This window comes from Anolis sagrei, chromosome 3 (assembly GCF_037176765.1).
Source record: "Anolis sagrei isolate rAnoSag1 chromosome 3, rAnoSag1.mat, whole genome shotgun sequence".
Lineage (NCBI taxonomy): Eukaryota > Metazoa > Chordata > Lepidosauria > Squamata > Dactyloidae > Anolis > Anolis sagrei.
The window spans coordinates 102,333,467-102,360,051 of NC_090023.1; the positions used below are offsets into that span (position 1 = coordinate 102,333,467).

The 26,585-nt window shown below is 39.0% G+C and overlaps 1 protein-coding gene across 10 annotated transcripts in view; it reads right to left on the reverse strand.

Moving 5' to 3' along the window:
- INPP4A (inositol polyphosphate-4-phosphatase type I A) overlaps positions 1 to 26,585 on the reverse strand; it is a 117,821-nt gene that overhangs the window by 44,714 nt on the left and 46,522 nt on the right. For all 10 annotated transcript variants that reach the window (XM_060769789.2, XM_067466823.1, XM_060769795.2 and 7 more), the window contains exons 2-11: positions 23,438 to 23,502; positions 20,149 to 20,367; positions 18,132 to 18,176; positions 16,308 to 16,426; positions 16,095 to 16,211; positions 15,234 to 15,313; positions 12,786 to 12,897; positions 9,684 to 9,774; positions 6,936 to 7,083; positions 2,482 to 2,612 (exon numbers count right to left, since the gene is read on the reverse strand). In XM_060769789.2, the coding sequence (XP_060625772.1) occupies positions 2,482 to 2,612; positions 6,936 to 7,083; positions 9,684 to 9,774; positions 12,786 to 12,897; positions 15,234 to 15,313; positions 16,095 to 16,211; positions 16,308 to 16,426; positions 18,132 to 18,176; positions 20,149 to 20,254 (949 nt within the window). In that variant the 5' untranslated portion in view covers positions 20,255 to 20,367; positions 23,438 to 23,502. The remainder of the gene's footprint in view (positions 1 to 2,481; positions 2,613 to 6,935; positions 7,084 to 9,683; positions 9,775 to 12,785; positions 12,898 to 15,233; positions 15,314 to 16,094; positions 16,212 to 16,307; positions 16,427 to 18,131; positions 18,177 to 20,148; positions 20,368 to 23,437; positions 23,503 to 26,585) is intronic.

Sequence of the window (26,585 nt, forward strand, 5' to 3'; positions counted from 1 at the left end):
AGAGCAGTACGTGTGAAAAGGATCTTGGAGTCCTCGTGGACAACAAGTTAAACATGAGCCAACAATGTGATGTGGCGGCAAAAAAAGCCAATGGGATTTTGGCATCAATTGTTTGTTACATGTTTATTTAATTCCCCAGATACTTTCAATGCAGGGCCAAATGCAAGAGAATACGTATAGAATTCATTTTATTCCCCTCCCTTGGTTTACACATACAGACACGTCTTTTGAATTTTTTTTAGGAACCAGGCCAAATTCTGGCTGCTTTCAGTGATATATAAATATGTTTTCCATAATTTCTATTGCTCTTTATCTGTTGTTAGTTTTTCCTTTGTAATTTCATGGCTGGATTTTGTTTAATTTTAATGATGGATTGTTTGCATTTTATAGATTGCAGAGATTATTTGCATATGATTTGTTTGAAGGTATAAGCTATGTAAACAAACAGAAGAGTAGGAAACTGCGCAGCCTCATGCATCCCTGTGTAGCTTTCCCTGTAGTAACTTGCACTGGACAGAAAAAGTAAGGCTACATGGCATACAGGAGGCATACTTGCAACAAACCAACTGTGGTGATCACACTACTAATCAGCTCTGTGGTGATGCCCACTTCATACAATCAAACTCTTCCTAAGATATTAATGCTACCCAGATTCCTCCTTCCCCCCAACTTATTATGTTAGGATGTTCTTTTCATTGTCCAGCCCTACTTTTTCAAACATTAGCATAAACCTAGTGGTGGAAGTGGTTATGATGCAGAATAAATATAACTTTGTTGTATGCAATTTTGGTCAATGTGGTTATAATGAAGAATAAATACACTTTTATTACATACAATTTAAAATCTTACATAGGATTTATATTAATCCTCATTTCATAAACACTTGTGACTGGAGTATTTAATTTTATGTATATCCTTCCTTACTCCTGAACGAGACCCAAAGACAACATGAATTAACACAAGATACAGGAATTACAACCTAAAAATAAAAAATAGAAAACAAATGAGCTAGTGCATCAAAACTGTTGCAGATCAGACATCAGGAAAGCTCATCAGGAAAGATGAGCTTTCCTGTGAATGATTCAGAGAGGATTGCGAGTTTTACTGTGGCACAAAGTAATGGGCCCTCAAGTCTGGGAAATGATTATTCTATCTGTGAAAAAACCACCTCAGAAATGCAGGGCCTCAAGGGCATTCAGGGGAGTTGGAAGTAACACCAGCAGATAAGGAATCGAGTGAAGAGCTTAGTGATAAGGAGGGTTCTCATGGGAGTCTACCTGCATCGATGGAGATCAACAAAAGTCTTCATTTACAAATCAGAGCCAAAATAAATTATGTGGTTCAGAGAGATTATGTGGGAAAGTTGTGGGGAAAAAATCACGAGAAATGGAATGATTTCAAGGGTGTCTATTTAACAAGTTGTTTACCTTAAGGTTAGTTCAGGCAACACTTTGTCAGAGTGTGAAGCTAAGCCTGAGTTCTCTTGTTCCTGGTTCAAGACAAGTTTTGATTTTGGATTTTATATAACCTGGAAGTTTTTTTATGTTACTGTTAATGTTCAGGTTTTACTAGTTATATCTTGATTCCTGGCTGTTACTGGACTTTGCCACCTCTGGAACTTTATGAGATATTTGGATATTATCTTTTATTAAACTTTTTGGATTATATATCTGTCTTTCTTATTACTAATTTTATATGCTTTTTATATATCTTTTACAATAAACTGTTTGCTTATATTCCTGGACTCTTGTGTGGTGTGGTGGTCATAGGTGTTTCCAGGCTTGGAGTGCAACAAAAACATCCATACTTTAAAACAAAATAAAGTAATTAAAAACCTGACAAAAACAATGAAGCAGTAAGGCCCCCATTAAAGACCTTTCTAGCAACTTAATTCCAGAAAGAGAGCAGGGAGGACAGAGCCTAGTTTACTGTGCCAGAGCCTGAGCAACCACAGAGGTGATTCCCTTCTAACTACCAAACACAAAATTCTCTTAGAGAGAACCATTTTCTCCTCAGAATTTAGATCCTACCTCTGTATCTTCGTTGGGACCTTAATCCTATTTTATATGGTCATCTCATCGTTCCAATAGTACCTCCCACTCCATTCTCTCAACCAATCATCAAAGCTCTACAGGAATGTATTCCATCCAATGTTCTACATTTGTCACATCACCTTCATATACGTTCATAACAATACCTACTATGTAATATTCCAGAGTAAAAATACAAACCATGCAAACAACATATTATGCAACACAATGCTCATGCCTTCCAATGTTATATCCTCCATATGTCATGGCACATGCACAAGTTAAGGCACAGAGCTTTAATGTCAGTGATAATAGTTTGGTCACATTTTTAAAAAATGACAACTTTCACGCCAAAAAAGAGGCGAATGGTAATACAGAAGATGATCTGGAATAGTTACAAAAAGATGGCTGAAACATGGCATTCTCCATTATGGAAACAGTGGTCAATTACCTTTGTACTGATGAAGGTTTGTGAGGTTGTCCTGGTAGGTCAGAATGATAGTTTGGTATTGAGTCACTATTTGCCGCCGAAGACTTTCCCAGCAAGGAGACAGCTCTCCCAGTTCCTCAAGTTCACAAACCCTGCCAAATATCCAAAGGTATTGAAATGAGACAAGGTCGAGTATGTCTAATTAAAAGCAAAACACTTCCCCTGCTTCCATTAATTTATTTATATTTGTGTGACGCAAGATACTGCACAGGTACAGGAAATATTGCGCTTATCTGTAGAACATGGGCACCAAAACTGGAGGATGGAAGAACACTAACAATGTTAACATGCCAGAACTACCAAGTGAAGAACAGCAAAACTGCGCAAAAACATTCTTTAGCATAGAAAAGGGCAGAACTAGAAGTTAGGCACATGTCGCAAATATGCTCTTTTGGCCTCAATAGGTGAAAAAAGAGACAAAACTCCTATTCTTTTAATGACTGTATAGAAATGGGGATTGTAGCATGTATTGGATATTACACAACCAAGTAACAAGCAACATTTGCTGAAAATTCCTTCTTCTACGCAATCACTAAAAGAATAAAAGCACTGTCCCTTATCATATTTGGCATCCATAGAAACAGTTGCATTACTACACTATCAATACAGTAGTACTTTGTATTATAGGCTGTATAATGGGACTAAAATTGGCATGTAACACACTCAGATTGTCACCCCAACTGGCCTACTGCATCCTATGATAGCCTTGTCAGCAGAAGGTATGTCTGGCACAACCACAAGGATGTGATCCTTGAAACAAATTCCGCAGTAATTATTTGGCTGAAGCTGTAAGCCGTGTTTTGCCATTCGGAGAGTGTCTCCTGCAGAGTTTGGCAGTCAGGGACGGGAGCAGAGAAGAAAACCTAGGCAGCCGTTGGCAGGCTGCCTTTAGAAAGTAATCATTTTTAAATTTTGTACTCTATAACGGACACATCCATTGTAGAGTGAAAAAGTGAGGAGTTGGCTCTATGTCAAAAGCTAGAAGAGACATCTATTTATTTTTATGGCTCCATCACAATTGGCAGCATCATCTGCTTTCTTCCAAAATACTGAGTCATTTCCCCGTTTCTCTCTAAATCTAGGGTTTTTAAAATTCTTCTTTGGCTTTTGAGACATATGAATTGCTTGAAACCTTGCTCTTTATTTGACACTTTTTTTTTACTAAGACAGGGTTACTATTTTCACAGAGTTGGCTTTTTTACAAAAATAAACACCAAAGGTACATTAAACTCTAACAGCTCTATTGTGCCACATGTTCTATGGTCTACAGTCCACATTATCAGTGTTATTCTGAGATGCAAACACACACAGGAGACAACTATACGGCGTATAGACAGGGACAGTCATATGATTGTTACTTTTAGTACACTCTCCTTTCTCCCCTCATTTCAACTCCTCTTCCACATCAGACTCATGTACCTTTATATCAGAGTCTGGAAATGCTACTTTCCCGAAAACAACTCCCCAGATCCCCATCGCCACGACAAATTGGGGGGATTATGGAAGTGGCAATCCAAAAAAGTACGGTAATTTTTCCAGGCTCTGATAAGAATGACACCTGTAATACAGCTTAAAGAGCCAGTTTGGTGTAGCGGTTGAGCACTGGCCAATGAGACCCTACTCAGTCATGGAGACCCATTGGGTGATGCTTGGACATATCACTCTCCCTGTCTCAGATGAAGGCAAAGGCAAGTCCCCTCTCTACAAATCTTGCTAAGAAAACCCTGTTATATGGACACCTTAGGGCTGCTGTAAGTTGGAAATGACTTGAAGGCAGGCAACAACAACAAAAACAATTCAGATTATTATTTCATGCATCCAATGAAATACACTATGGTACAGAAAGCTTATGTCATAATAAGATGATTGGTCTCTAAAGATAAGACACTGATATCATACTAGTGTACTGAGTTACAAAATGCAGTCATTCAGTTCTTAACAATCTAGACTGTTCTTCACTATTGAAATCTAAACCAGATGCAGCGAGATATGATACATTTTCTACAACATTTTCTCTGTGCATGGCGGAGGACATGATTGTGTCTTCCCACCCTGCACACTGGAAACACCAAGGCAATGTCAATCCTCCTGAATCTATATATGTAGTAAGACTTAAAAAACATCTCTGCATGAAAAATCAGTGCACCTAAGGCTGATCCAGCCTTCCTCGATACAATGTATTCCCAAAGTTTCAGCAGACAATTCAGGCCCAACATATATTTATGTTTCTGCTTTATAGGACAAATAATCTATGTTGAAAACAATGGAAAGTAATGTTTTCAAATGCAATTTCCTATGGCACCTACACTGAGTTAGCCATATATTCTGAATGTAGATATAGCCGATTTTACCTTGCACTCTAGGGACCAGCTTTATCTAGGTATGCCCTATTTTGAAGCCTCCTTATTCGATATGCAACCACTGCGAAAGAGGATGCATATTCACAGACACTCAAGAAAATTAAGATCTTACTCAGTGCTGCAAAATCTGAGCCAAAGGGGAAGGGATGACACAAGCAGAAATCAAAGTTTCAAAAATAATATTTCATCATCCTTTTATTTTTACTTTTCAGCTAGGCCAAGTCTTGCTAGACACTTTGAAAGAGCAAACCACCACAGGAACCATTTCTCATTAAATATTCACCTAAAAGCCTGAGGCTGATTTTTACAGAACTTGAATTAGTAGCTGAATAATGTAGTAGCAACAACAGCTTTTCCTTTGATATACTCAGCTCATTCAACCTGTTATGGCGCTTCACTTAATCAGATTTTTTTCCTATCTGTCTAAAGTTGGGGAACAACAATGATTCCTTCACCAAATAGATGCCCCTTGTCCCAGCTGTTTGGAACTGCAACACTTATCATCTCTAGTTAGAATGAAAATTCATCCAAGATGTCTGGAGAGCATTAGGTTAGAAAAGACACCAGCAGTGCCTTATGTTTCCTTGTATCACTAACGTACTCTATTATGAACAAAAGAGAATCTGTAGTCTTCCCCACTCCACAAAAAAATTGGGTGGATATTTTATGATCATGAAATTAAGTTGTGATTCAGACAAATAACAATACAGTCTATTAGTCAATTCAGATACATCAATCAGAGTTTTGGAATCTAAATTTTACACGTGTGACACTGAACTACATGAAGTGAAGAAGGCTGATGTTTATTGTTCAACAAAGTTCCTTACTGAAATATTATTTTAATTCCTTCTCAAATAATGGCAACCCAACATCCCCTCTGCACAGCACAACTATCCACAGATGGACCTACACTATGCTGACATCATATAACAACTTACCGATAAGCCTTTGAACCCATCCCATATGGCTATTATATGTTTTGAAGCAAGTAGGCAAGATGAGAGAGGCACCTGGCTACTGTCTCATGGCCAGAGGCACAATGATGACAAAAGGGATGAGACAACCTGAGAATCATGTGAATCTCAATGCTGATGTCATCAGTGTGAGTCGGCAATGAAGATTTAGCCAGATGCTTCTCTGGAGCCTTCATTTTTCTCACAAAACATGCAATGGCCATATTGGACTTGTTCAGCATGAGTACGTGTGTCCCTAGCAAAATTCTACAGTGTGTTTTATTAACTGTCTATCCCCTGGATCCTTGCCAGACTGAGACTTGATACACAAATACTTTAAATGACTAAATAACTCAGTCCCTTTCACATTACTGAATAACTAGGAAGAACCTATTACATTGTCTCTATAATGGAATACAAAAATCATCCAATTTGTCTTCTTCATTATCCATGAAAAACTGAAAATTATCCATTAGCTTTTCAATGACTAACTTCTATACAAATTAAAGTACTATAAATAGTATATCTGCTCTTTCCAGCACTTGACAGTTTTGATTCTTGCAGCTACTAACACGTATATTATTAGAAATTTTTAAAATGTGCCATTGTATGGGGTATTGAAAAGGCTGAGCAAAGCCAACTGTGGGTCAAACTAGATAAGCTGCCCAGTTATGTTAGTGTTCTCCAATAATAGCTTTTGTTCAAAACTTTCAAACCTTTGGACACGCACGTCATACATACCAAACTGTCCATCAGCATGGCCTCCATGATACTGAGTGTTGTCATTTTGTAACGTAGGAAAATTTCAATAGTCTTAGACGCTGTCAGTGGATTCACTTATAATTCAGTGTTATTAAAAGCTGTCTCTCTCCATTGGAGGATCTAGCTATACAGTCAGTCAGGGCAACTTCATTCATGTCTGTGTCCACTCAGGGAAAGCCCTCTCTCAATAAAATGGAGACCAAGTAATGACAGAGACACACCTAAGTTATCTGGTGTCACAAAGACTATGGATCAGGTGATGTGGGGGCTGCCATGCGGAACTCCTTCAAATATAATTTAAGCTACAGGAATTAAACTCTTTTCTGCTTGTTGCTGTTACCTTGCAGCATCTTCCTCAAGGAGCAATTTCACAAACTGCCTGGGAATGTGTAGGGAGAGGACACTTTCTGCCATTTGCTCCAATATTCTCAGATGGTTCCCGTCTGTGGTGGGGAAACGATACATCCGACAAATGGCTCCTCCAAACACTGAAATATTAAAAACACTTACGTAAGAATGTCATTTGCAATCAGGCAACTCAAATCCCATTCCTCTGAGGCTGGTGAATACAATTAAGCAGACTGTTTGGAAATCACACATTCTACTAATCCATAACACACAAAACCTAGGTTGCTCTTTCAGACACATAGAGTCCTAAAGTTTCACCTATTAAAACACATTGTCAAAAGACTTCAACCTTTTCTCCTTTTTCTGAGAGGTCTATAAAACTTAAAATAATAGCTGAAGACAGCAACAATGCTGAAAATGAGCTCACATCTCAACCTTCTTCTTTCTTGAGCATTTGGCTGCAAGCTACTTTCAGCCAGGGAATGAGGCAGCAAAAGCAGCAGTTACCTGGCACACGGGCAAGCACAAGACAGCATTCAGTTTGCTGGTCTCCTAAATATAGCTCTTAACACAGAGAAGAGAGGACTGATGTGCTCATACTGCTATTATCTGCCTTTCTGTCTGCCTTTAGCTAGACATACTGGTGCAGCCAAGAACCAAAGCATTATAAGCATATTATAGGGGTTCTAAGGACTATCCATCTGCCTTTAGGTTTTTGAACATCTTGTTCTTACCAGGTGCTCCTAGAAATCAGGTGAACAGTCTGCATACAAAAAGGTACGATGTGCATAAACTGAAAACAGAACATCTCTTTCTCCTGTGCACAAAGGCACTTTAGGCATATGCTGAGTTCCTTCTAGATCCCAAGTTGTATCAATGATATCTGCTACACAACTAATGCAGGTTGAGTTTCTTTTGTCCAAAATGCTTGAGACCAGAGCATTCTGTATTTTGGTTCCCCCCCCCCCTCAGATTTTGGAATATTTGCATATACATAATAAGCTGTTTTGAGATGGGACTCTAATCTAAACACTAACAACAACAACAACAACAACAACAACAACAACAACTTTATTTTTGTACCCTGCCTCCATCTCCCCAAAGGGACTCGAGGCGGCTTACATATGACACAAAGTGCCTAAAACAATGCATAAAATAAACACACGGTGCAATACAAAAAGTAAAACCAATAATATATATAACAACAATTTAAATATCAGAACAATGTACAATAACCTCTGGTGACAACTGCCTTAAAACAAGGCCAACTATAAACAGAGAAGGGAATGGGACAGTGCAAATTGTAGCTACAGAAAAAGGTCATGCAATGGAAGTACAGTGTTGTGTCATAATTGCAGACCACTGGGACTAGACATTCTCAAAGACTTGTTTAAACATTCAAGTCTCCAGAAGGAGGACAGTGTGAGGGCTGCCTAATCTCCTTGGGGAGGGTGTTCCAGAGCCGCAGGGGGGGGGGGAGCATCACTGAGAAGACCCTCTCCTTTGTTCCCACCAACTGCACCCTCATTCCCACCAACTGCGCTCTTATCCCCACCAACATATAATTCATATTATGTTTCTTATACACATAGGCAAAAGGTAACTGTATACAAATACATTTAATACTTTTGTGCATGAAATAAAGTTTCTGTACACAGAACCATCGGAAAGCAAAGGGGTCACTATCTCAGCCATATATATGGAAATTTTAGATTTTGGAGAAATTCAGATTTTGGAATTCCGCACAAGGGATGCCCAGTTTGTATTAGCTACCAGTGTTGTATCGCTTCCATGTTATAATAATAATAAAAAACACAGTAAAAACAATAACAACAAATAATAAAAACATTAAAATCAATTAACATCATAAAAACAATATCCTGGCATGCCAATTTGAACCAGGTTCGGGTTCAGAGTAAGCGCAATGATTCCTTGGGAGAGCCGAGTGAAAGAGGGATGAGTTGCCAGTGTAATGCCCTTGGCCAGTAAAGTGTCATAAGTACAGGAAAGGGGCCAACTAAAGTGCTGGAGCTTAGATAAGGTCAGGACAATGCTCAAGTGAACCGCCTAGTCAAAGGCTCAACGGAACAACCACGTTTTTAATTCCTTGCGGAAAATGGAGAGAGTGAGGGGCCTGTCTGATCTCCCTAGGAAGATAGTTCCAGAGCTGAGGGGCCACCACAAAGAAAATGTGGATGAAATGTGGCAATCACTGTTGCTTGTTTATATTATCAGCCCCCAAAGCTATTGCTTGTACAATCCAGTCACTGTATATTCAGAAAAGACAAACTATCTTCTAACTGAGGCAAATGTGTTCAGTGGCTTGTTTACCACTGGCCATGTGATCTGAGTTTTCTTACTGCCATAGAGAATTGACTGTTGGAGGCGCACAGAAAATAGAGAAGGGGTACAATACAGTTGCTAAAATACCAGAAGCACTTCAAACTTTGCATTTTGGTGATGGTCTCATTTGTAAATCCCTAAATAAATATTGTTTCTCATTGGACTGGTTTGAGGGAAGCTCTTCAACCCTTTAGGATTCCCTCCACAACATACTTCTGCATTTCAGAGGTTCCTTGTGGTTCTTTCAAACTTGTGGACAGTTCCCTCTTGGTCACAGAGAGTAGTGTTTGGGCTATATAAGCAATGGCCCCCACAGCCTGAAAATTGGAGACCGAGGGAACTACAATTCACTGAATAGATATGGGATGCAGAAATATCAGACCAGGCAGCTACTTACCAGACTTTAATAAAGAATCTTTCCGTAATGAAGCGTATTTGGATCGGATTCCTAATGACTCTGTTAAACTTTCATCAACAGGCAGCACAGTCTGAATAAAATATGAAAAGCAAAAACAAAGTTGAATCACATCATTTCCCATTTATAAAACATGTTCCTGGCTAACCTAAAATGAGCACTTATTCCAAAGAATGATGCTAACAGTTTTTTAAAAAATCTACTGTCTTTTAGCAGGCAGGAATACAATATGCCACAAACAGGTATATTTCACAAAAAATATAAAGTTAAATCTGAATTTATGCAGGTGTATGTTGTATGCTGTTACAATGAGTAAATTTCCATTTGTAAAATGCAATGGTATTCAATGATTATCTTGTATGGTTCTGATGTTCCTCATTTGTGATGACCATTTCAAACAAATATGAACTACATGAAATCTACAGTTGAAATTATCATTTCAGGAGTAATTGTCCATCAACATGAAGAAAACTCCAAAATATATTTGGACATACTCATTTCCAGTCTTTCTATTCAGTGCTGATGTACTGAAGAAAGCCTACATAGGCACCAGATCCTGTCTGATCTTGGAAGACAAAGCAGGGTCAGCCCTGGTTAATGCAATGCTTGGATACTTTGGGCTATATTTCAGGAAAAGAACTGGCCAGACCACTTTTGAGTATTCTTTCCATAACAAAACCCTATAATATTCACAGAGTCATCAGAAATTGGTAGGCAATTTGAAGACACATACGCACACACATAACACACTGAAAACCCATGTAATTTAGTAACTAGAGTATAGGTTTTGAAAAAGGAGATTCAGGTTCAAATTTTAGGCTCAGGTGTGAATTTGGGGAAGTGGTTCTCTGTTTTCTCCAGTGGTGGGAGCTGTAGTGCAAAGTGTTGGTTTTGACTTCTAAAGTTCTATGTGGTTTGGGTCCAGGTTACCTACAGGATAGTCTTCTCCTGTACAATCCACCCTGAACACTGAGATTCTCCGGGAGGGTGTCTACTCTATTCAATCACAACCCAACTGGCGACTGTCACCCAGAGGATCTTTTCATCAGCCGCCTCACAACTATGGAATGACAACTAAATCAGCTGTTGGAATTTAAAACCCATCTGAAGAGCTATCTCTTCTGGCAAGCCTACCCAGCCATTCTTAAGCATGAATTTTAAACTCACGTCTTGTTCCACTATATTTCAAGCATTGCTCTGTGTATTTTAATATGTGTATTTTGTAGAAATACGTTTTAATATGTGTATTTTATATCAAGATTATGTGTTTTTAGCTATGTTGTAACCCGTCTTGAGCCACAAAGAGAGGTGGGTAAGAAATAAAATTACTATTGTTATGCTGTACTGTGTTTGGGGGAAATGAAATATGTAACTGTGATTTGCTATTAAGAAATATACAAATGAAAACTGATTTTAAAAAATAAGCATTATGCTGCTTCCCTTAAAATTGTGTCTCTTAAAAACACAGATAATTTGAATTTCTTAATCTAAAAACTGGTGGACCATTTCACACAATATGCTTCTTCTCTTATCAAAAGCAGTCCCCTCTGCAAACAGTAGAAGGCTTATATGGGCATATCACATGAATTGGACAATCCATAATATAGCAAACAACTAGATCACAATGACACCACTACTATAAGCATGGTAACTGTAGGTACTTATCATTACTCAGTTAACAGATACCCAGGAAAGTTTCTACCTAAGGAAAATCTAAATAACTGACTTGGGGTAAGAAACATTGAATTAAGTATGACAAAAAAGAGAATGTGATGTTGAAGAATTTGTAGACTACATCTTTGGGTTGTTGTAGGTTTTTTCGGGCTATATGGCCATGTTCTAGAGGCATTCTCTCCTGACGTTTCTCACTACCTCTGAGGATGCTTGCCACAGATGCAGGCAAAACGTCAGGAGAGAATGCCTCTAGAACATGGCCATATAGCCCGAAAAAACCTACAACAACCCAGTGATTCCGGCCATGAAAGCCTTCGACAATAGACTGCATCTTTTATAAACAGCTGCAGAATGAAGCATGTGTCCCTCCAGATCAGTGGTTCTCAACCTGTAGGGTCCCCAGATGTTTTGGCCTTCAACTCCCAGAAATCCTAACAACTGGTAAACTGGTTGGGATTTCTGGGAATTGTAGTCCAAAACACAACTCCAGATCCTTTTGAACTGCAATTGCTACCAGGGCTATTCATAATAGCTGTGCAGAAGTCATTGATACTATGTATATGTTTAACTGTTAGAATATATTTGTGTTGGTAACAGTAGCTGAAACTAGAGTTAACTGGTTGTATCCACAGTGAGGTTGCCAAGGAGACCAGGCAGGAGAGTGAGAAGTGGGCGGAGCCAAGCAGAAGAAGTTATGTGTGTCTTTGAAAAAGGGGCAGTTGAGAGTTATAGTCGGAGTTGGCAGTTGAGAGTGGAGAGTAGTGTGTGTGAATAGCTGAAGGTTTTTCAGTCTAGGAAGGCTGGAGGGAGAAACCTAACCAGTTTCTTTAGTCAGAGAAAACTAAAGGAAGCTTGTTAAGATCACTAGTCAGGGAAGGACTAGAGATCAGATATTTGATCAAGGAAAGGTCAAATTTGAAGGCTATTCATATTAGGAAACATCGTTCATTAAAGTGCTTCACCTCAGTAAAAGTTAATCACAAGTTGTGTCATCTAGAAGAGTGGACTGTATTGCAAACCAAGTGTTAATCAAAGTTCTATAAGTTATTCAAAGTTATTTAACAGCCTGCAACCATACACTTTGTACATAATAAACTTGTTAACTTTTGCTGAAGACCGTCTCATCTCCATTAATCTGCGTCTGTGGAGCCAGATCTCATCGGCAATACCTCATGTTGGTGGCAGTTACCTTAATTTACAAGTAATAATTGGCCTCCTCTATAACAAATTTTTATACACCATTGAGGCCTGAGATTAATTACATCCATAATCATCCACACCTGTATAATTGGTGGCAGAATTAAGAACAGTCTTTACAATAGCAAAGTTCAATGACATCTAAAGGGACACACAACTCCCACCTTGTTGTCCTTCATTGTCTTGAGTTGAAGGCAAGAAGTTTGCACTCACCCTTCCATTGATCATATCAGGAGACCTGGTAACAGGAGGTCTTTGGTCCGTTTTTTCTTCCATTTGCCATCCTATGACTGTAACGTTGCCAACACGAAGACTTTCAGCAGATCTGCAAAACAAGCATTACCAATATCAATCTGATATGATTGTATCAATTGCTCTTACATACATAGTACATTGTATAGCATCAGATTGTGATGTTGATAGTAACCTCTGCTCTTAACTCTGCAGAAATGTGCAAATTGTAGCCCTATCCTGCATAATTGGGATGATGGGAGTCCAACAATGTGTGGAAGGTCACATTTTATCCACTGCTGTTGTATAGCTGAACAAATGAATCAAGATTCAAATTAAACGTAGAGATTTAACACTAAATGCACCACAAAACAAATAAATAAGGTGTCTAAATGCGTGAATCCATGTGGCCTTAGAAATTATGTAACTTGCACTGAAGGCAAGAAGAGGAAGGCAAAATTATTGCAATAGAACTGTTGTTGCTTTACATTATGATGGGAAAAGTGAGGAGAGGCAGGAAATAAATAAATAAACCTCAAGCTCCTTATGGCCCCTCAGATCTATTTCTGGGCCTCTGAAACCCCCTGATGAACTCCTCTAGATCCACACAAACCATTTTATTTTTATTTTTAAAAAGACTCATTTCAGGCCATTTTTCAGAATATGTCCTGAGGCGTGTTTCACTTCTAAATGGTACACATTGTAGGGGCCAATTAAAGCATATTAGATTTTTAAATGCAGAAATAGCTCTAAAGATACTATATATAATATTACACCACATTTCTTTTAATTGAATTGTGAGAAGTTGTCGAAGGCTTTCATAGAACATGGCCATACAACCTGAAAAACCTACAACAACCAGGTGAGAAGTTTGCTATTCATCTACCATTCTGAGTCTTGAACACTTTTCTAATCTGAGCTTGGAAAAGTTCCTTTTTTTGGACTGCAGTTCCCAAAATCCCCAATCAGGCATGGCCACTGACATTACTAATGGGGGGAATTATGCCATTGGTAGTCCAAAAAGTTGTAAGGGTGGTTCTAATGAATATATGAAACTGCTTCTGACCCCGTTATCCATCTGAGTTCCATAAATAGCCAGTGGATTGAGGTCCAAATGTTGTTAATTATCTATAGAGTTAACATTGGGCATCATTCACAACTGTACCCATGTAAGCATGTGGCACAGAAAAGACATAGCTTAAAGGTCCTATCTGATCTAGATCAGATCCACATTTAAACAGAATTAATTACACAGCCAACAAAAAAAATGGAGAGTTTTTAGGTCTGTTCCTGAGGTTATTTGGGGTGCTGATTTGGAAAATTGTACTGGACAGGCCACATCAGCTCTAGTTTCTTTGATATGGTTATTGCAACAACCACACAAGATTGATAGAGGACTGAGGAGACAAACGACAAGGTCTAGCCCAAGGAGAGGCCATGAGGGACAGGAGCACACACACCCTCACACACACCAGGCCAGACAGTGGGAAGCTACCATTGTATTTTAAATATTTTCCTTTGCTGCCACCAAATATTTATTAAAATGTCTTCTGCTACCACCAATGTATTATTTCATAGGTCACTCCTTCACTGGAATGTTTAAAAAGCCACATGAAGTATTCAGATGAAATAAAAAAGAATATGCTGTTATTTTGTTCTGGAACAGTAAATAAGTGTAGTGGGTTCAATAAATTAACAGGCTTTACGTTTTGTCAGAGAATGGTCTTATAGCTTGAGTTTCTTAAACAAAGTTCCACACACAGAAATACAAACAGGATCTTTTGAGCCTTTTGAATCATACTTTCACACCAGCACTCTAATCATTATAGAGGCCTAGTTATTTTCCTTTAAACAACAAACAGTTCCCAAAACTCTTCCTTCCTTCCCTTCAAAACTCCTAACCCTTCTTCAGACTCTAAATTCCCAACTGACTTAAAAAGCCTGCCTTAGCTTCTTCTCTTTCCCCCTGGCTCTGCCCATCTCCAGTTGCTGAGCGTTTTCCTCCAATTTCATCAGCTAATCAGACTACACCTCTAGCTATGAGGCTGCCTGATGGCTCGACCCCTCAGCTCTCCTTAGCTTTGACCAGCCGAGCCTTTTTACTGCCTTTTACACTAACCCTTTAAAGTAGGCCAATTCCTTACAATTATCATAGTTTTCCATGGGTGAGCAGATGGTAACTGGTAGATGACATATGTTCTGTATCTTAACATTTACAGTTGATAGGGGAAATCCTATCAACTGTACCATTTTTTAAATCAGTAGGTCAAACATACTCAGGAACAGGACTAACATTTGAGGCACCAAAATGTGTGTTGGCCAGTGTAATCAGTGCAGTTAAACAAACCGCAATAAGCAGAGAATTTTCTACAATAAGTAGAGATGTTGAGTCCCAAACACTATTCAAATAGAATAAAACTAAGAACAAACCTTAGTGTTAAATGTAACCTATGGTGTCTTTCCTTCAGTAGATCCTTTACAGTAAACATCACAGAACCCAATAAATACATCTGAAAAAGACAAGTATCATTAATGCTGAGGCTATTTTTAGTATAGCAAAGACATCTCGATCACCTCAGTATGACATACAAAACCCACATCCTCCAGTCAGACTTTCACCCCCCCCCCCCCCACCTTCACTGTTACAATTAAGAGGTCATGGCAAAATGTACTAGCCAAGTTATTTCAACCCCCACATCATAAGGACAAACTGTGGTTTACAGCTGCCTCTCTGCCTTCATTTTGCTCCCCCCCCCCCCCCCCTACATAACCCAGGCAGGCACATACTGAATCCCAAAGCATTCTAACTCACCATTTACTTTAAATGTAAGATTTTTCAAGATGAAGTCTCCCCATATGTGAAAACATATGTGAAACCCCTACTGTAATAATATATCTCCCCAGAACACATTACTGCAGTCCATGTAGGGCCAGGGGATAAATTGGTTCCAGGTATTCCTATAAACTAATTCCAATTATTACTCCCAACAAAACCAGCATCGCTGAATAAATGAATACATCAGAGGTTCTCAACCTGTGGGTCCCCAGGTGTTCTTGCCTACAACTCCCAGAAATCCCAGCCAGTTTACCAGCTGTTAGGATTTCTGGGAGTTGAAGGCCAAAACATCTGGGGACCCCAGGTTGAGAACCACTGCTTGAGAAAATAATGTTGGAAGCACTCTGGACTTGATTTTTAGCAAAAGGAAATTAGAAATCAGGAGGGCAAAATTATTATTCAAATGCTACAGCCATACAAACAACAGAGAGGGATTTTTGCAAAGTAGGACTTACAGTTCCCTGAGATCTATCTTTAACATCATATACAGAAAGTTTTATTTGTGTCATCTGATTAATAAGAGAGTCTTGAAAAAAGGCAATACTGCTGAGAAAGATGGGATTGCTTGTTCCCTACAGTAAAAAAAAAGAAATGAAAAAGTTAGGAGGGGTACCTTGGTATCAGTTAAAAATTAAGCACTCAGCACGAGTAAACATGGCATCGCTTACCTCGATAATTTCTGTCTGTGCATGCTTTGTCCAAAAGGCCTGAGGAGGTGTAGTTACGCTCACTGCTACAAAACTATTTGGCTTCCTATCTAGCGACGGAGTAAGCAGCTCACTGCAAGCTGTAGAAAATAAGGTTATTTTTCCATATCACACAAATACAATTTGCCAAGAATAAAAGTAGAAAACTCTGGCTGTTTCTCACTTTTCTCCCTTGTTCCTACCTCACTGACACCTTACAACATTGAAGCCTGGTGATGACCATTTCACACCATCAGCACTTTTTTGTGGCACCTTGTAGAATAACACGCAGGCAACAAAAGACTGTTTCCTATCTAAAACTGACAGTGGAAAAACAAGGGAGTTGGAATGTGACTCACAAAGGTAGAGATGAAATAATGAGGCCAAATGCTGTTATGTGCTCTTAATTCTTTGCTACAATTTGGAATGACTAAGGATTAGAAGGAAAGGAAAGAAGTGGCAATACAGTATATATATCTTCAGGTGAGAACAAAGATAAATTGCAAGAGCAATGCATTTTAGAGTTGATGAAGGGTACTAACACTGAAGAAGAGGGTGTCATTGGTGAGGATATAATTAGGAATTGGCTCATTTTTCTACAGCTCAGATTTTATTTTAGCATCTGTCCCGCTGTTTGTATTCTTATTGTATTTTTTATTTTGTCAGAATACCACCTTGCATGGCTACTTCTTATTACTTCTGTCATTAGAAAGGTATGAATATTAGAATAAAACATTTTCAAAAGAGTTTAAAAAATAAGGGCTTATGCTAGACATGATTACAAGGAGAGAGAAAAGGCTTGTAATATTTTTTAAAAATACCAAAATGCGTTTGCTATTTTGCACAGAAAAGAACACTGTTTTTGACAGCATCTCCCATTAGCCCTAGTTAGCGAAAACAGTGGTGGGGAGTCATGGGAGTTGGGATCATGGGAGGCCAACAATCCTTCTCCTCTCTATTCTCCGCTTTCTTGATAGTTGATTTAACACAGTGGTTCCCAACCTGTGGTCCATGAACCACCAATGCTCAGCAAGAGCTAAAATATAGTCTGCTGCCTCAATGTTTCTACACCGTTCCAACCAGAGTGACTGGTCTCATGAAACCCTCTTATCAAAGTGCCAAGGCTTATTAAATATGGTTTTTGTAGGAGAACAGATGGCGACTACTGGATGGCATATGTTCTGTATCAGAAACTACAGGATGTGGCCTATCCAATGCAATTTTCTGAATCGGCACCCCAAAATAACCAAACCAAATCTAAAGTTGACCAAAAATTGATTCGTAACCCTCTTTGTACTAATGTTGGAGAGGGGTCCCTGGTCAAAAAAAGGTTGGGAACCATTAATTTCACAGGTCACATGTCATACAGGACAACATTACTGATTGTGAATGTCAGCATATGCAAATACAATGTTTGAAAAATATACAGTCAGTCCTACACATTTGCTGGGCTTAGGGGTGGAGGGTCCTTGAAAAAGTGAAAAAACGTGAATAAGAAACCACTATTTTTAAAAACCTGAAATAACAACTCTTTATGCATCTCTAGGTTCTTCGGTGCAACCCTATGGTGAATTCCAGCCAGAGGCTGACTAATATGGTCTCTCTAGGTTACCAGCACAACTCTATAGTCCACATCCACCAGAGGTTGACCATACAGTTGCACTGGAGCATCCAGAGATTCACAGAAAGAATATTTAATCAAATCCACAAATGTTAAATCTGTAAATGTGGAGGGCTGTCTGCACATTTCTCTCTTTCTCTCTCTCATTCTCTCTTTTTTCCTCACACACACAGATAAGTACTTACCTAAACTGAATTCTAAGATTGGCTCATCGGGATCCTGGATATTTCCTACAAAGAAAAGCAGTTAGTAGAAGATCAATTATAGACTGTTGTTATGTAGCAGCAGAGCTTATACACTGGCAGCCCAGGAGCAAGAAGTGGCTTCCAGTACTCCACACTACCACTGCTTCTCCCAGGAGGGTTTTCATCTTTCTAAAGGCACAGTAGGTCAATAGTTACTGCTCTCTTCCTCTCTCTCAGTCTCTCTCTCTCACACACACTGCTCTATCCCTAGCTTGCATCCATGCAGGAGCCATTTCTTCTACCTCATCATAGATGTTGAACTGCTAAAAGTAATATCTCTCCCAGAGTGGACTTCTCCTGTTTTCGCCAAGACTGCAGATTAAATGCTGCCATTTGCATACTTCGTAAACACTTCATGTTTCTCATTTCCTACTATTTTTCCAATGATCAGTTTTCAAGGTTTCCCTTGACATTAAGTTAGGTCATGTCCAACTCTGGGAGGTGGTGCTCATCTCCATTTCTAACCCAAAGATCTGGTGTTGTCCGTAGACACCTCCTAAGTCATGTGGCCAGCATGACTGCATGGAGAGCCATTACCTTCCCGAAGAAGCAGTACCTACTGATCTACTCACGTTTGAATGTTTTCAAATTGCTAGGTTGGCAGAAGCTGGGGCTAACAGCAGGAACTCACCCTGCTCCCCAGATCCGAACCACTGGCATTTTGCTCAGCAAGTTCATCAGCTCAGTGGTTTAATTTGCTGCGTCACCTGGGGCCCCAGTTTTCAAACAAGCACATTTTCTTCATGTACACATTTTGTATTCACTGACTCATACAGACACAATCCAGGAGATCTTCCCACTCATAAACAGGTGTGCACCCTCGCACCTACATCTGCTCAAGCCAGCCATGGAAAAAGCTTGAGTAGGCAGAGGATGGGGGTGACAGCGCCTTCTCCAGCAGCCCTGCTCACATGTTTGCCAAAAGAGAAGGAGGGAGAGCGACACGGAACTGGTTATTATTGTGAATACCCACCATAGCCTAACAAGTGTGGGAGTGGAGACTGGTCCCATGCACAATAGACAATTACAGTACTGTTATTCCATCTTAACATCTGTGATTCCATTCCTTTCAAAGCATTCCCTGAGCAAGGTTTGCCCAACCCTTCCCTTCACTGCTGTTGGTCCAGGAGCTTTTCCCCATCAGATGAATCTATCCCTACCCCAGAGACAGATTAAGCTGATGGAGCAAAGCTCCTGGACCAACAGCAGTGAAGGGAAGGGTTGGGCAAACTTTGCTCAGGGAATGCTTTGAAAAGGAGGAGAAGTCATGTAAAAATGTAAGATTGTGTCCATATTAAAATGTGAATATGTGTTTGTTTTTCTTTGTTTTACCTCTTTCAGAAAAAAATAGAATAAAATAAAGCATATAGGCCAGGATGCAAAGAACCATATAACTAGATCCCCAAAGGATTCCTTTCCCCATCACACACATAAACATTTACAACTTTTTTTAATGTATGAGAAGGAAAATCTTGTTTAAGGAGAAAAATGGTTTTTTTTTTAAGTTCCAATGGGTATTTTTAATCATTTAGACACACACGGAGTAGTTCCCAGTGGAGGCCAGTTTGGATCATCTTCAATTTCTGGTCTGAAATTATTAATTAAAATCTATAAGTCATTAATAAGTGACAAAAATGCAAGAGTCCTTAATTAGATACAAGGTACAAGAATTCGTAATTACAAAAAGACACGGTATTATGGGTCTCTTTTATGCTTATTCCACACAACCCCTTTTCTATGTTACTTTCTGCCTACTCTCCTCCATGCTGTCCTGCCATCTTGCCTGTTGATCGTAATTTTGGGATAGGAGAGATACATATCATACTCTGTATGTGTTTCCAAACCATCTTTTCATCACCATCATCTGGGGAAAAGACTCAAACTTCAAACATCAAAACAAGATTCATGAAAGATATATTACAAGTGTGAGAACAGAGAGAAAGAAAAGGATAGTCACCTGTCAGAGATAAACCTAACATGTCAGAGGCAACATCGATCGTTGAAGCTCTCTGCATACTGCGGGATTTTGCACCATGCCGGGGGCTGATATCTCGTAATGACATGTTGTCATGGAGCAGAAAACTCCTTTCACTATCTGACCACAGCAATATCTTCGGGAAGAGTCAAAATGCAGCAGTGTGTTGTCTTCACTTGCAGCCCTTATGATGTTAGCATGCTATGGCATGAAAACAATAACATACACAAATAATCTGAATTAGGTTGCATGACATGTTACCTTGAATGCCTGCCTTACAAAGAGTTTAAAAGTAGCTTTGAGAAGAATTTATTAACAGCACATGATGGAAAAATAGTATTTTAAAATTAATTTTAGGATAATACCAGCTGCAGTGTGTATCAATATAATCTCTGCAGCAAAGATAAATGAACATAAACAAAATATTAAAGCTGCAGCATCACATACATATGCACAAGGTTACACATACATTACACTGTAATCTTATGACTTGTTATGGAATTTAAATGCTTATATTTCACCTTAAACCATAAGATTTCAGAGTGACACAGAAAAGTAAGAGCAGTTATTCCTTTATCATTTATATCCTGACATTTTCCTGCTACAGGACCCAAGGTGGCACTGTAGAGCATATAGTTAAATATAACTAAAAGTGTAAAACATATAATATAGCTTAAAACAATGTAAACAATATATTAAAGCTGATCTGCTGTTAATATGACCTTAGGCTGACAAAACCTGAAAATGACTTTAATAAAAATAATAATAATAAACCTTTATTTGTACCCCGCTACTATCTCCCGAAGGACTCAGTGTGGCTTACAAGAGCCCAAGCCCAAATACAATAGTAAAAACAACAGCAACAACAAACAGCAAAATAAACTCAGAAAACAAAGCAATAACATTTGACAACACACAATAACACAATTAAATCAGGGAAGAAAACTTATTTGATATGAAAAATAAAATTAAAGTTTGTATTATTAGATCTGCATCCGCTACCACAATACGATGCAGATGGCATTTTACAAATTGGATATAATAATAATAATCTTTATTTATATCCCGCCCTATCTCTGCAAGGGGGCTCAGGGTGGTTTACAACAAATATTGGCAAACATTCAATGCCATTAAATAATAACATCCCAAGTGATGTTGAAGGAGACACGATGGAGCTGTGTCTTCCTGGCTGCCCCCTATTATTATTTTACTGACACAAAACCACAGTATGTCACAGCAAATGAGATATAAATGCTGGATTTCGTATCACAAAATCACAACTCAAACACTTCCCAAGCGTCTAGGACTGTGTGATGTATTTTTGAATGATGCACACAGATCCAAGTAAGATGGCCTTTTCCAGTTGACAGATTGTGATTTTGTCGATGTTGTTGTTGTTGTTGTTGTTATTATTATTTTAATCCAAACCAGAGTTTTACAGACATTTCATGTTAGTGACACATCTTTTAGAAGTTCATCATTTCATGAATCAATAATTTAACTTTCCTAGCAAACCAGATAAGGACACACAAATAAACTGTAATGAAATATATGGGGAGACAACATATGTCATGAAAGCTTTGCATTTATATATTTTAAATTATAAATGTATTGCTTATGTCACATAGATTCAGAGGTTTCTTGTTACATTTGCATGACAGCCACTGCACTCAACATACTAATGTGTTGCAACACACCATTTGGAAAGCTCTAATCTGAACTATGATGTGTTGTTATACAGAAAGAATTTTGGCATGTTTCATTTTTCCAGTCCTTTCTCCCATCTGCTGCTCTTTTACAGCATGGCCACTACATGTTGCGTCCACTTACATTTTATATTAACCATAGGGTGCCATGCTATGTGAACACAAAAATGAGCCTGTGTTTGGTTAGGTTAGTTATTTATTTATTTATTTATTTATTTGGTATGCTTGTATACCGCTAATATCTCAGCCTGTGCGGCGACTCATTGCGGTTTACAACATGTTAAAATATACAATTCATTTAAGCATATAAAATTAAAATAAAAATACATACAAAAAACATACACAGTATTGGGCCACCAATACAGATCGGGACATCTCATAGTTAACATGTAAACATAGCTATGAAGAAGCCAGCTTTATCGGGTTATATTTCAAAGAAGTTAACTTATTTCACATAGCCTATGTTTACATTCAGGTGACATGACAAAATGCAGTTTAGCTAAATGAAAGAGAAATCTTAGCCCAAGGGTGACTAAAAGTAATTCTTGTGATAGCTAAATAAAGTCAGTTGTGACTCATGGACTGAAATATCTGCATGTCTGTGTATGTGTATGTCTTTCACTGGAGAAATCTGGTGCTGTTTCGGGGGGAGGCAGGGAGGAAACCCTAAACCAGAGACGGACAAAATACACCCCATGTGTACCTTGCAGCTCCCCATCCCTGCTATGCAATACTCTGCATTGTTTCTTTTAAAATAAGAAGCACCCTGCCCACACACCTTGTTTACAAGAAGAAGTAGGTCCTAGAAGTCTCTTGGAAGTGTGTTATGACTTGTAAAGAAGGTATGTGAGGAGGCTGGGTCTTGCTGTAATGGAAAAATAACAGGCAGAGGAGTACTGCAGCAAAAACAAAATTTGGCATTAGCAATGGAGATAGGGCTGCCAATAGCCTCCCCAATTCCTAGACTGGAAATGAACAGGTCTTTTCAGACAGCTGCCTTCCACCCATTCAAAATGGCTTTTCTCCAGAAATGGCTTTGCAAGTCTTTCTCCCAGCTCTTTCTCAAATGAGCTCTTTCTGGACAAGTCTTCATGTAGGAGCTGAGCTGAGTTTCTGTACAGCCAAAGTGATCTGCTGTACTCTTTGTCCATCTAAGGCCTTGGTTCTTAACCTGTGGGTCCCCAGCTGCTTTGGCCTTCAACTCCCAGAAATCCTAACAGCTGGTAAACTGGCTGGGATTTCTGGGAGTTGTAGGCAAAAACACCTGGGGACCCACAGGCTGAGAACCATTGGTCTAAGGAGCATCCAAGCCATGCCAGAGTTAAAGAAAGACTTGAATAACTCAACAGCATGTGACAATGCAGGACACAGCACAGGGTACAAAAATGAAAGGAATAAGCACATAACTCCAACAAGAAAATCATGCAGTTTAAAATTAAAAACAACAATAAAAAGTATCAAACTAAATAAATTGCCCAGGATCATCCACTCAAACCGTAAGTCAAAACTGAATGTACATTTTCATAGTCTTTATGATGTTTTATTCAAAGCACTTTAATACTTACAGGAAACTATTATCCTCTTGTGTGAGGTTATGGTATTGCATCTCTTAAAGGCGGTGTTTTCCCATCTGGAAAAAAGAAGTACACAAAAGTTCGATTGATCCAACAGCAGCTCTAAAATTGATATTGATTTAAAATACTTCTATTTAGTGTTCCATTTCATGTCTGTGAAATTCAACTATTGTAATAGCTTTTGGTCTGCAAGAAGAAATTCAAAGAGATTTAACCATAACCTGTTTAGAAGCTTGTCAACCTTACAGCCTTTCCTTTATAGAAACAACACCAAACAGCTATATAAAAGCAATGAATGTTATGCGTAGGAGGAATTACATCAAATTATAGCTTGGTGAGTAGTAGCATGAGAAGGAAGAAAGCAAGCTGTAAGCTTGGAAGAAAATAAGGTAGTTGTTAACTGTTTTTCTAGGATTGACTCTTCAAAATAAACCAAAACTTCTATATCCTCTATTAAAAGTTTTAGATGTTTAGCTGCAACAAGACATTGCTGAACAAAGATATTGATAAGAATATTATAAACTCAGATAAAGTTTCTAAAATGCCCAGAATTTTTTCAATCTGCTCAATTATAGCATTGTGATTCTATTTTAACTGCCATAGTTTCATCTTATGAAATCCTGAGTATCTGATCAGCTGCTAGAAATAAAAACAGAAAGAAAGTTGTGCATATCTATGTGTGTATGTAATCCACTTTGCTTTTTGCCATGGGAAGAAATATAACTCAGTTCTGGGGCCTTATCTCACTAAAAATATATAGCATGACAGGAAAACTTGGAGAAGATAATGATGCTGGGAAAATGGAAAGAAAAAGGAAGAGGGGCCAATCAAGGACAAGATGGATGGATGATATCCTTGAAGTGACTGGCTTGACCTTGAAGGAGCTGGGGGTGGCCACGAATAAACAACAACAAACAATTCTGCAACACAATCCTGCAGTTTTTATTTTGCTGGGAATTATAAACACCTATTCCTTAACAGATGACACCACTCTGATGGCCGAAAGCGAGGAGGAGCTGAGGAGCCTTCTAATCAAGGTGAAAGAAGAAAACGCAAAAGCCGGGTTGCAGCTAAACATAAAAAAAACCAAGATTATGGCAACAAGAATTATTGACAACTGGAAAATAGAGGGAGAAAATGTGGAGGCCGTGACAGACTTTGTATTTCTAGGTGCAAAGATTACTGCAGATGCAGACTGTGGCCAGGAAATCAGAAGACGCTTACTTCTTGGGAGGAGAGCAATGTCCAATCTCGATAAAATAGTAAAGAGTAGAGACATCACACTGGCAACAAAGATCCGCCTAGTCAAAGCCATGGTATTCCCTGTAGTAACCTACGGATGTGAGAGCTGGACCTTAGGGAAGGCTGAGCAAAGGAAGATAGATGCTTTTGAGCTGTGGTGTTGGAGGAAAGTTCTGAGAGTGCCTTGGACTGCGAGAAGATCCAACCAGTCCATCCTCCAGGAAATAAAGCCCGACTGCTCACTGGAGGGAAGGATACTAGAGACAAAGTTGAAGTACTTTGGCCACATCATGAGGAGACAGCAAAGCCTGGAGAAGACAATTATGCTGGGGAAAGTGGAAGGTAAAAGGAAGAGGGGTCGACCAAGGGCAAGATGGATGGATGGCATCCTTGAAGTGACTGGACTGACCTTGAAGGAGCTGGGGGTGGTGACAGCCGACAGGGAGCTCTGGCGTGGGCTAGTCCATAAGGTCACAAAGAGTCGGAGACGACTGAACGAATGAACAACAACAACATTCTTTAACAAGAAATCCCAGTATTTCATAGGACAGAATCATGACAATCACAACAGAACCATAGTGCTATAATTGTGTAGTATGAAAGGTCCCCAAGTCTGCTGGTTCTCTGGTTGGTCTTGAAAGTGATTATTGGAGATGTCCAAATGACCACTTTTAAATTACTCTTAATTAAGTCATTGACTTTGAGCTGAAATATTATGTCAGATAAAGGATATGGCAATCTTTTTTTTTCACACCTCATTCTTAAATCCTCTCCCCATTCTCTCACAGAACTATGAGCAGTGCTTCCCAACTTTTTTTTTTTACCAGAGACCATTTTACAAGGGATCAGTTGACCAGGGACCACTTGAACAGGAACCACTTTGACCATGGACAACTCTTCAACATTAGTATCAAAAGAGTTACAAATCAGTTTTTGGTCAATTTTAGATTTGGTTTGGCTATTTGTGGTGCTGATTCAGAAAATTGCATTGGATAGACCACATCAGCTCTAGCTTCTAATATAGAAAATACGCCACCCAGTAGTCACCATCTTCTCGCTCACAGAAAACCATGTTTAATCATCTAGAGCTGATGTGGTGGTAGTAATCTTTCATGAGTAGTCAGCCTCTCCCCCTCCTGACATCCCCATTGCTTCGGCACTATAAGAGGGTTTCGTGAGACCAGTTGCTCTCATTGCTGTGTGTTTTCGAGGTAGTAATGATGATGCTGGGGATCATATTTTCGTTCTTGGAGACCACTAGTGGCCTGGGGGCCACTGGTGGTCCACGGACCACAGGTTGGGAACCACTGACTGTGAGGAATCCTTTCCCCCTAGCTGTGATACCATGTGGCTTCAGTGCCTGTCTGCAATATCAGGTACAGTAACAGCCAGATAATCAAATTTGCAGTCTTCCATCTGATCAGCAATATTTTATAATTCCAGTATTCAAGTCTACACTAAAGTGAGGAGGAGTTATAAAGTATACGGGAAAACAGATTCCACACTTTAGTGGCAGTGGTCACATTGGAAGAGGGTGGCATTTCCAGCCACTTCTTGTTATTCTTCAGGATCACTAGCATTCAAGTTATTTGAGATATAAAAGACAACCAAAACAGGTGAGGATAGGGTGACTTATAGAGCTCCCATTCAAATGGTTTCAAAGGCAACGGCTGGTAAGAGAACACTGAAGGGGACAAAGAAAAACATCCGGAAACTCATAGGAAAAGTTGGAAAAAATCATACTACTAGCAGAAACTGAACACAAAATACAAGGCAAAGCTACAATGATTTGAAAAGCCAGTTGGGGAAAGTTTGTACATGTGGAGAAGGAATATCCATAGAAAAATTAAGGAGGAAGATAAATGATCCTAAAGATATGCGGTCCCAGAAAAAAACT